General features: G+C 40.3%; 1 protein-coding gene across 1 annotated transcript; it reads left to right on the top strand.

The window, feature by feature from the left end:
* Positions 1–1227: 1227 nt before the first annotated feature.
* On the top strand, positions 1228–4235 carry LOC103712691 (F-box/FBD/LRR-repeat protein At1g13570-like). Its single transcript, XM_008799279.6, has 4 exons — positions 1228–3076; positions 3164–3193; positions 3592–3738; positions 3834–4235. Exons 1-4 carry the CDS (start codon positions 2159–2161, stop codon positions 4167–4169), a joined length of 1431 nt encoding a protein of 476 aa, XP_008797501.4. The 5' UTR covers positions 1228–2158; the 3' UTR covers positions 4170–4235.
* The last annotated feature ends 7344 nt before the right edge of the window (positions 4236–11579 follow it).

The following is an 11579-nucleotide window of genomic DNA, read 5'->3' as shown; positions in this document are numbered from 1 at the left end:
ACTGTGTTCACAGACCTGGGGTCGACCCCTGCTCACCTGGAGTCGACTCTCTCAGGCTTTCCAGAGAGCTGTTTTTCTGCCTGATTTCAGGGGTCGACTCCAGCTCTTTAGGGGTCGACCCCAGCTCTTTAGGAGTTGACCTCAGCATAAGTCTACAATAATTTTCTAATAACACTTAACTGTGTGCACAGTCGAAATAACTGTGTTCTGGGGTAGAATAAGTGTGTTCCGGGATGATTTAAATATGTTCCAAGCTTATTTAACCGTGTGTCATGTTAGATTAAATGTGTTCCAAACTTATTTAATTGTTCTAAGCTTATTTAACTTTATTTTTATTTTTTCCTTTTTTTCTTTTTTTTTTCTTTTTTTTCTTCTCTTCTCCCCTTCTTCTTCTTTCTTCTTTTTTCTCCTTCCGCGAGCTGGCGGCACACAATTAAGTTGCTTGCGAACACAGTTAACAGGACTGTGCACACAGTTAAGTGTTCTTAGAAAATTGTTGTAGAAGTGAGCGAGTCGACCCAAGATTCTCACGAGTCGACCCCAGCAGAGCAGGAGTCGACCCCAGTTCAAACTTTTTCTTTTCTTTTTCTATTTTTTCTTCTCTTCTTTCCTTCTTCTTCTTTCTTCTCTTCCCGCGAGGCCGGCGGCGCCGGAAAGGGGTTGGGCCATGGCGGACGCTGGAGGAGGGCGGGCCGTGGCCGGCGACAGCCGCAGGACGCGGGACGACGCCCTTCTTCCTCTTCTTCGGCACCTTCCCACCATGGGGGCAGGGGCGGAGGCATTCCCCGCGGCGCGGCCGCGGGAGGGGGCTCGGGAGGAGGCGAGCCGGGCCGGCGGCGGCCGCGGGAGGGGGCAGGCCGCGGTCGGCAGCAGCCGCGGCTGGGAGATTACAGTTTGGAAAGTCTCTGAAATTCTTCTTCTTCGGAAGGATGGGAGATCATGAGGGAAGGGGCATTTTCGGTATCTTATTTCAAAATAAAAGGGGCTCAGGGACCGGAAATTACAGTTTGGAAAGTTTCTGGACCGGTTGTTTTAGATTTAATTAACAAGGACTTTTTGCTATAGTGGAGTCTTTAGAGGGATGGGAAAGTCAATTACCCTAATAATTTCTCTACTATTCTCTTGTAGCTAGCCCTACTCTCAGTCACCTCCCTATATGATGTAGTCACCGTGCTTTGATGTATTTTCCATGGTTTTATGGATGGTGGATGCATAGCAATCCTTCATGTCGAATGCTGATTGCACTTGGAAGGGAAGGTAATGCTCGGCAATGTTGGCGTTGCCATTTTGCGAGAGATTTATGGCATCATTCAAAGGTACGACATGGCTTCACACCTTGCAAGAATACAACTGGCTGCATAAATTTGGGCTACGCGAATAGCTGAGGTGACGGGATTGCCGAGCTGGCGGGTGATCATTGGTCCAATTTACCGCAGATGCTGGTAGACCAGATCTACGCGATAATTTCTCCACAATTGCCTATATCCCTACTCTCCCTGATCTCCCTCTCCGTGATGTAGTCGCCGTCGACTGTATTTTAGGTACTGCTCCGGCAATGCTGGGGTTGCCTGCGGCGAGAGATTTGTGGTGTCATCTGAAGGTCGGCCGAGGTCGGACATGGCCGACCTTTGCCTCTAGTTTTCTTTGAAAGCCTTCTTCGCATGAAGGGCCCGCCGTCTTCCTGGGATTTCCGAGGTTGGATTTTAGGCCTCGCTGCTGCAGAGGAGGTCCGCCGAGGTTACGCAGCCGGCGGACGCAGGGTTGCTGTGGCGGCCGCGTCACGGATTTCGGGTGGCAGCCGCATTGCTTACCTTCCTCTTTTCCCCTTCCATCTTCCACCAAATCGTGCTCGAATCCAGAATGACAACAGAGGCTTGGGAGGAGATCAGCGAGGCGCAACGAAGGGCGAGCACGAGATGCACGAGGCGGAGTCGCTACCCGACGGAGGGAGTGGGGAGGATGGGTGCAGTGGAGTTATTGCTTTCCCGATTATCTCCCACGCGTAGATCCTCAGAGAGCATGTACCTCGCCTACACTTGTAGCTCCTGCAAGATCCCTCCTCCGGACCCGTTAAAATCCTGCCAAGGTTCCAAGGCGGAGGCTTCTCTCATCATATTCTAGGGCAAAATTGAGCAAAACCAGAAGGAGGCGAGAGCAGATGACGGCTAACAAGATAAGGGCGACGATGGGCTCCAGATCCGCCTCCTCCTCTCGCCGAGGCGGCAGCAGCCGAGGAGGCAGCAGCCGCGGTCTGGATCTGATCAGCCTTCTCCCGGACTGCATGCTCATCACAATTCTCTCGTTCCTACCTGTGAAAGACGCTGCTCGGACCAGCATCCTCTCCAGCCGGTGGCGCCACCTCTGGACCCTCGCCCCTCTCCACCTAGACGTCTCCGCGCTCCACCTCGAGGGATCCCATCCCTCCAGGACGCGGCGCGAGGACGAGGCCTGGCGAGTCCGCGCCACCAACCAGATCCTCTCCGTCCACCGCGGGCCCATCCCGAGCGGCTGCCTGTGGGGCTTTTTTCTCGACAACCCCGACATTGGTCGCTGGGTGGAGACCCTGATCAGAAGAGGCATCCGGGAGCTCGCCCTGTGCTGCGCGGACATGGATCGCTTCTACCCGGTGCCCCTTCCTCTTCTCGATTGCCGCTCTCTGCTGGCGCTGAAGCTCTCGCACTGCCACTTCCCGGAGCCCCCCCTGCCATGTCCGACCTTCCTTAACCTTAGAGAACTAAGTTTCTATTTCTGTGTCATAACAGATGATATCATCTCCAACCTTCTATCCTGCTGCCGGACCCTCCACAGCCTAGTCATCACTGGCTGTATGGGCCTTCTCTCCATCCGCATCCGCTCCCCAGGTCTCCGAAGTTTTACGCTGAACTGCTCCTCAGTTTATGGCAATGAAATCAATGATCTCATCATCGAGGATGCTCCAAATCTCGAGCGCTTGATGATCCATCGGAGCGTTGCGCAGGATTCGCAGGTAACGATTCTGAACACCCCAAGGCTGAAGCTTCTTGGCATCATGAGTACGGCGATCAAGATGCTCAGGATGTGTGGGACTTACTTTGAGGTAATCTTTCTTGTTAACCTAACCATCCTGCTCCCCATTTCGAATGCGGTATTGACTGATGTGTTTTGCCGCCTCTATTTTGTGCAGCTGATGAACGTGAGAACAACACCTTATGAGGTAAAAACCTTCTTACTGCGAATATCCTACCATGCTATGTAAGGCCGATGCTATGTATGTATAGCTTTCTGTGATCTGTGCTAGAAAGCGGCTAATGTTATTATGTCCTTTTGATCTAGTGTTGAGAACAAAGAGATTTGGTTGTTTGCATTGTTCATAGATTTAACAACAACATTTAATGAGGTAAAAACCTTCTTAATGCGAATAACATTCGACGCTATATAAGGCCAGTGCTATGTATACTTTTCTGTGAATTTCAAGTTTTCAACAAAAAAAAAGGTGGCTAATAGTATTCCTGTTGTTCTGCTGATCTATTGTTGAGACCTAAGAGATTTAGTTGTTTGCATTTTTCATAGATTTGACAGTACATTTCCTGCCATCGTCTTTATATTTGACAGTCAACCAGGATGGTTGGTAGCTTGCGCACTGTGATGCATAGTCTAAGAAATCTGGCCATCAGCGTGAACTTTAATGACTATCGTCAGGTGAAGATAGTTCCCGAATTACTCAGATGTTTCCCTTGCCTGGAAATATTGGATGTTCAGGTAATTTTTTGCGCACAAATTTGGCATATCGAGTATGTTATAATGCAAACCGAAGCTTAGGGCTCACCTGTTGTAGATTATTTTGTTTGTTTCAGGTTTTCGGCACGGGTTGCCATCGTGAGGATTCTGCCTATTGGGAGCAACAGGGTTCCCTTGATTGCCTTCATCATCTGAAAAAGAGCACTATTAAAGGTTTTGAAGGGCACAGGACTGACTTGGCATTTGCCAAGTTTATTATTACAAAAGCTCGCATGCTTGAGGTGCTCACTCTTCTTTGCAGATTTAATTGGACAAGAAAATGGAGAGACACTATACGACGCCATTTGGGCCTTAAGAATCGTGCCTCTTTCGATGCTCAAGTAATTCTAAAGACAACAAATAGTGGCACCAATGAGTTTTCAACTTGGGATCCAGTTATTTATGAGTTTTAAACAATTATTGTATGAAGAAATTTAAGACTTTTTAAATAAATCAGGGAATTTGTTTCCCTGTTGGAATGGGCTGAGCCTCGAAATTTTCTCATGCAGTCTTTGTGTGCTCCTTACTTCCAACAACGTATGTGATGCTTGGAATTTGGTTTATCCTATAATGCGATGGCTTTATCGGCAGAAATAGCATGGAGGGATGATGTGAAAGAAAAAATTGCTTTGATGAAGCGAATAAAAGGATGCTTCTAAGACCTTCTCAAAAAAAATCTCTGTTATTATCTATGGTGAATCAATTACATCTCATACTTTATGAGATCCTTGTATGTGTTTCATATTCATTGTTCTTCTTGTAAATAGCATAATAAGTTCATCCATTCATTACATTGAGTTTTTTGTTCGAGCATCCTTGAAAGTAAGGGTGGAAATGAATCGGATAATATTCTTGGAAATGGATCGGATAATATCCTTTTGAATATTATCCTTATCCAAATCTATCCAGATAAAGTACATACTTTAGCATCTGCCTAATATTTGCATTTGTATTTGTATTTGTATTTGTATTTGTACCCATTATAAAAAGAGGATAAACATGTATATATGGATACACAAGTATCATATCTGTTTTTAGATGTAGTTAGTCTCATATAGATTAAAAAACTACCAAAGTGACAACATCAAAATATTTTCAATGTTCTTCGTATGCAGTAACATCTTTAAATTGGTAGATTTTATTCTTAATAATCAGTATTTTAATCAAAGTATATCCGTGCTTGTAATGTACAATTCATAACTGGATCTGATTAAAGTAAATGCAGATGTAACTTTTCACATCCGACTTACTTCCATATCTGTACACATATTCTCCATATAAAAATGTGTAGGATATCAATATACTGATATGCAATCCATATATGATCCTAAAGCCTAAAACATATATTCGTCTCTTCAGCCTTCTGGAAAAGGTAACAAATTATATTATGAAGCATTGAATTTGCCAACTACTGGTTGAATTTTGTATTTGTGGTCTCTTGTAGTTCTCACATGAACAAATTTGATTTGATCTATTCTATAACTTTTTTTTTTATAGAGGTCTGTTCATACAATTGTATGAAAAATGCATGGTTCCTATCCATTATACATACTAAATATAAAGTCATGCAAGATCTGTTATAACATTTTGTGTTTTTTGGAAAGCAAGTTGAATACCTTGCTATTATTTTGTCTGATTCAAGTCTCAATTAGAAGCTTATTTGCCACTTCTAAGTCCAATGCTCAGTGTTAGCTATTTACAACATTGACCATCTATTATGTGCATATAATTTTGATGTTGCATTTTTATTAGCATGCCTAGGTAAATATGCAGATGTGTTATTTGTATATACAATACAACAAAGCATTTTTTTTGGTGTGGAAGCAGAAGTGTTGCTTTTTCCTCAAAGTTGATGCCTTAATTCATACATTACAATCTGAACTACTGGATCTGAAATTTTTCATGACTACTTATCCTCATTTGCCTTATCTTACTTGGTCTGGCAGCAGTTATTTGTGAGATTTTCTTACTCCTAGATTTTAATGATCATGAAACAAGTATAATAAATGGCCAGAAACGTTAAATAAACTGATTGATATATATTTACGCTTGAAACAGTAGTAGATGATCATGTGTCGTTCATACTAGAAGCCACACAAGGTAGTTGAAGAAAGTTATTTTTAGCTCACTGCATCTATGTTTGGAGCCATGACTTGTCCATGTATGATAGCTCACTGCATGAAAACTTTTTTTTGAGTTGATAACCTTGTACTGGAAGCAATAAAATATGCTTCTAATTTCTTATTTTTATGAGGCATCCAAAAATGCTGACCTCTTGAATTTTATTTTTGTAGTATGTAGATGGTTCTGATTTCATCTATTTTGCAAGTTTTTTTCAGATAGGTTTTCAAATATAAGTTCATGAATAATGCATGAAATTTACCTATTATAGTATGGAATGCTAAAAATCTTTCAGATGAGCTATTTTGAAAAATTGTGAAAAACTCTTGCTCATTTTGTTTGCTTCTGATTGTCATGTTTCATTCATGATATATTACATATCTCATTCAGTGGATATAACTGCCTCCTTTGCTGTCCATCAGATCAAATTCTATAATGGAGGCATATTCATGGTTACATATCATGTTTAGTGCCAACTGTTACAATGTTATGACTACCATCCATAGATTTTGCATGTTTAAGCTGAAAGTATACTTAATGCAGTATCCATGTTGGTTATTCCCATCTATGAGGATACTAAAAGCATTTGTTAAGTGTAGAAGCAGCTGCATGGCTTTTTCATGAGATTTGATATCTGGACTCATTCTTCACTGTTTGACTTGTTGCATATGAAAAGTTCTTTTCCATTTTTTTATTTACCCATTCTATATTACTTTGTTATGTAGAAGTTAATTGGTAGATAAATGATGATCAATTGTAAAGCCAGCAAAATTATGCTGCAGTCTTGTTCTTCGTATGACCACATTGATTATCTCTAAGGTGGATTGCTTCTTTCCTGTTATGCTTACGGTAGGGCCATATGTGGACATCTTCGGTTCTTGAGTAGCTTTCCTAGCAGTACACTCCTATAATACCATCAAAGTTTGCTGATGGTAGACATGACTAAGTTCCAACATGCAGTCTGTTGTCATTATACTGATGCAATGAGTGATAGGCTTCCCATATTTTCATCAAATTAACAATAACGATGTACAAAAACTACTGTAGGACCTTTTTCTGTAAATTTTACTCATGAGAGAGCATGTTTCCATTTCTTCTGTATCTATATCGGGTGCTGATGTAAAGATCTTATACTCTTATGGCTTTAATGTCTAGAAAAAAGTACATTGAGATGAGAACTATGTCATGGTTGAGTTCCCATATATCAACTGCCTACAGTGTCGACTTTCGTCACACCTTTGGTTTTTCTTCTGAATGCTGAGAAAAAAGATCCGAGTGTTGAGAAAAAAGAAATTGTGGAGATCAAGTGTTGTTAGATAATTAAAAGCTTAAAACTATTTGATCTAAGCTGCAGGATAGCCTTAATTACTAAAACCACTCTTTGAGGGTGATGCAAGCTTTCTTTCTTAAAATTTTAAGGGCTAATTCATCATTCTTCTCTCATTTTAATTGAAAGACATTCTATGGCCTAGCATGAAATCAAGTCTACCAATATATAATATAAAAGGGTGTAAACCTGTTTCAAATATAATAAAATTTTCTTTCCCACGGGCTTTGGATCAAGTTCTATAACTCCATTGAAGTAAAAGTTTTGTGATCTTCTTTCCCTCGCTAGAATTCTTGCTGTCTAAAATCTCTTTTCATTTTGAACTAATTTTCTGTAATTAGAAAGTATGTCTTCATGAATCTCTTATTAAATAAATCAGTCATTCACTTACCACACATGAACATGCTACCTGACTCTTGTATTATTATTAACTAAAAGTGGATGCGAGTATATCTTATCTACATGTTTCTATATCATTTGCTCTTTTGGACAGTTCTTTTCTCTCTTATTTGGATGCACACATCTCACAAATTATGTCAGCATAAAATACTTTCTTCCCATGAACACAAGAGTACATATATGCATTATGTTTGTGTTCCATTACACAACATATTGCACTTTAAACACCTGAACATAAAACATTCTTTTTGGCATTTGATAGGAGTTCTATCTTTTCTTTCAATTCCAATTTGCTTCTTTTGGTAGACGTTTCAGCAAACGTGTGCACTAAAAGATTGAGAAAAATAATTAACATTTAACATCTTATAATTTAGGAAACAAATCCCGCTTGCTAAATTAGTTGTTGCTGTAAAATAAATGTATACGACCTCCCACCTAGGGCTCTCTCGTGGTGCCCTGCTCTTCCTCCTCTCATCAGTAAACTTGGGCTCCGTTCAGGTTTTTTTGTTATTATTATTTTATACACCAGTGACTCACACCCAACGGATGTGAGCGCAGTCTATAAAATTAAAAAAAAAATTAATGCAAAGAAGATGGGACATGAATTCTCCTAAATAAAATTTTAGAATTTATGAGTTATAAAAAATGCTATCTAATATGCAGTACTATTCGTCTTCTTGTAAATAGGGGCAGCATAATAGGAGACACACTCATTTAAAAAACTGTATATGTCATGGAGCAGCCATGTCCCACCGGCAGCATATCCCACCGCGGCTGAGTCTCTTTCGAAAAAACTAAAGTCCGTGCCCAGTTACTAGTATTCAACTCCGATCACGCCCTCCAATGCAGCTCATAACAAACCCGGCAACCCCAACGCCTCCGCGAAAACCCTTTCCTCCGGCGAAACGCCAACCCGCCCGCCCGTGCCGTCGGAGACCAAATGGAGACGAACTCAGAACAGTCCGGCGCGCATTCGCATTGAATCAGCCTCCGCCCTCATCATCCTCTCCCTCCTCCCCGCCAAAGCCCGTGCTCGAACCAGCGTCCTCTCCACCCGGTGGCGCCACCTCTGCACGCACCCCGCGACCTTCTCCGCTGCAAGTCTCTCCGAACCTTCGAATTGGCCGACCGCCGCTTCCCGGAACCTCCCCTCCCTCTGCCATTTCTACTCAACCTTAGAGAGCTAAACCTGATGTTTTTCTCAAACCGTAGAACTCACCCATTCGAGATTCTTTTGCGTGCTTCAGATTTCTGGGATGGATTCTGCAGCTCCATATTCAGGGTTTTGGGAGCTGCAGAGTTCACTTGATTGCTTGATCACTATCGGAAATACGTGTAGTCGAGTGGTTTTGTTGGGCGGACAACAGACTTGGAGTCTGCCAAATTTCTTATTGTAAAAGTGAAAGTACTTACGAAGATGACTCTTTCTTTGTGCAGCTGCTTGGAATAGAAAACAGGTAGAGGGAAGGAATCCAAGGTGAACTATTTTCAGATCAGAAATCCAAAATCTTTTAAGCAAATCTGGGGTTTCGGTTTCCCTTTTTGTTTTGTTTTTCAAATTTTGCTGATCTGATCCTTGCATGCTCCATGCCTCCCGCGGATCTTGTAATGCTTGAAATTTGGCTTGCCCTGAGATAGGCTGGCTAGAGGGAAGGAATAGCATGGAGCGAATAAATGTTTTGAATAGTAATGCTAAAAACAGATGCTTCTGGTAGTTATTTTGGTTCTAGCAGTTTCCATTACCATCTCCAATGGATTCTGACTGTAACTTTGTTTCAGAAATCTATCTGTAATACATTTATTTTCTTTCAGAATATTGCTACTTATGTCTATATTGCAAGGCGGCATGAATCTACTTGTCCTGAAAAAAAATGACAAATTATGCTTCTGATTTTTTTTAAAATGTTATGAGACATGTAAGAGTAGCAGTCACTTTTTCTTTTGTCAGCAGGTGTTTGTAACTCCTTGTGCTTTAGATGTGGATGGCTCTGATATCATCTTTTTACTTCTTGATTTAGATAAACCTACGGATATAATTTTAAAAATGTTGTATAGCTTTTAATTCATCATGTATGCCATATAAATGCAAAAGCTTGCTAAATCTATCAAGTTAGTTTTCTTGCTAGATAAAAATTATGGAAGTCCTCGCTTGTCAGTTGTTCGAATTCCCACTTTAATGCTTTGTTGTGAAATTGTACATATCAGAAACTCTTTTCAGGAGATGTCATTGCTTCCTTCATTGTCCAGGTGATTCAAGTTTCAGAGAGAAGCACGTGGGCCACTTCTTTCCTACCACATTTAGGTTCAACTGTTTATGATACTATTTACCAGTACCATGTTATATTATTTTTTCTTACATTATTAGCATGCATGGACAAGTATGGGCATTTGTTATTCATAAATATAAGTATACTGAAGGCCATTCTGTAATTGTGTAGAAGCAGTAGCATTCATTTTTGTTTAAAATTGCCATCTTGATTCATGCCAAACTGAGTTGTTGCATATGGAAATTTTCATGCTTACTATTACTGTCGTCTATCCAATAACTTGTTTGAATAAGGGTTCTTTCTAGTTTTTAATGATGTATCTTCAAGAATGCAAAATTTCCATACTATGTTACTCATTTGGCAAGAGTCATTTATTAGTTTTATAACGATTATTGCAAAGCAAGCACCATTTTTCTTAATTCTCATTCAGTCTTTCTTCATACTACTATTGCTTGTTCATGGGGTTTCTTGTTACTTTTGCATTATGCAAGAATCATGCATTTTATAAAATTCTACTTACCTTCTTGTGCATGAATTACCATGTTTATATAGTCCTATCACGGATTGTTGATGCAAGCTATAGGAGGGCTGAGTCGAAACAGCATGTAGTTTATACAGTATGGCCAACTATTAAATGAGTTTTTTAAATCATTTTTGCTCATGATAGGGTGTTTTTACAGATGCTTTGGATCTATATGAGTGGCTGATGTGAAGATCTTTTATCACTATAATTTTAATGAATAAAGTTACTATCAATATTCAAGGCAGGCCAAAAGTGTTTAATGTATGCTATAATGCTTATTATTTACTGTATTTTGTAAGATTATAGTAGTGCTGAACTTTAGAGCAGAAAGGAAATGCCCTCTGTATCATGCTAATTATATATATATATATATATATATATATATATATATATATATATATATATATATATATAGCTACGATAAAATGTACCATTGAATGTTAATGGCAACACATGCCACGATGAACTTTTATCATGGTTGGATTGAATTTAGACCTTATCTTACCGGTCTATTGAGTTTTTTGTTAAAAATAATCAAATGAGAATCATAAGAAACACTATAAATTCAGTATTTAATTACATCCTCAAATATTATGTAGACGATAATGGTTAAAAAAATGTGGATGCCATCAACAACTCATTTTGCAAAAGATTTGATTGACAACCATATACAAATTCTTCAGAAACACAAATTGATGGGTAATTAGATGAAGTTTAATATTAAATAGAATTTAATTTCTTCAATCTAGTTTAGTTGTGAAAAATGGTGAGTTTAACTTGATTGTTATATCAAACCGGATGGAGCGTCCTAAAGAGAATGGCACCAGAGAGCCAGGGATTTCTCTCCTACGCTAGCTTTCAAAGTTTCAACATCAAATAGGTTCCCTCCTATCTGTGTGCGCCTCTAACCTGACCGCTCCTAGGGTTTTCAAATCCATTTGCCCAGAGCCCCTTGTTCTTCCCTTCTTTGTGTATGACTCCATCCTACCCCTATCCTAGGGTTTTAAAATCCATTCACCAAGACCCCCCCTGTTCTCATCTTCCCTCTAGTGAAATCAAGATCACCAGCCAACACCATGTCGGTCGCTATCAAGAGAAAGAGGAACGACGAGAAGAACCAAATCTCACAACCCGACATGTACTCCAGTGGTGGTGCTGGAGAAGGAGACGGCCTGGATTTCATCAG

The sequence above is a fragment of the Phoenix dactylifera genome, chromosome 1, assembly GCF_051530095.1.
Source record: "Phoenix dactylifera cultivar Ajwa chromosome 1, Ajwa_hap1_PhDact_Kaust_v1.1, whole genome shotgun sequence".
In the NCBI taxonomy this organism is placed as follows: Eukaryota; Viridiplantae; Streptophyta; class Magnoliopsida; order Arecales; family Arecaceae; genus Phoenix; species Phoenix dactylifera.
Note: the sequence above shows the minus strand (reverse complement) of the source record. Positions and strands in the feature narration are given on the sequence as shown.

Coding starts and splice junctions, on each gene's coding strand:
- LOC103712691 (XM_008799279.6), top strand. CDS start 2,159: ATGACGGCTAACAAGATAAGGGCGACGATGGGCTCCAGATCCGCCTCC. Junction 3,077..3,163: donor TGTGTGGGACTTACTTTGAG/GTAATCTTTCTT, acceptor TATTTTGTGCAG/CTGATGAACGTGAGAACAAC. Junction 3,194..3,591: donor TGAGAACAACACCTTATGAG/GTAAAAACCTTC, acceptor TATATTTGACAG/TCAACCAGGATGGTTGGTAG.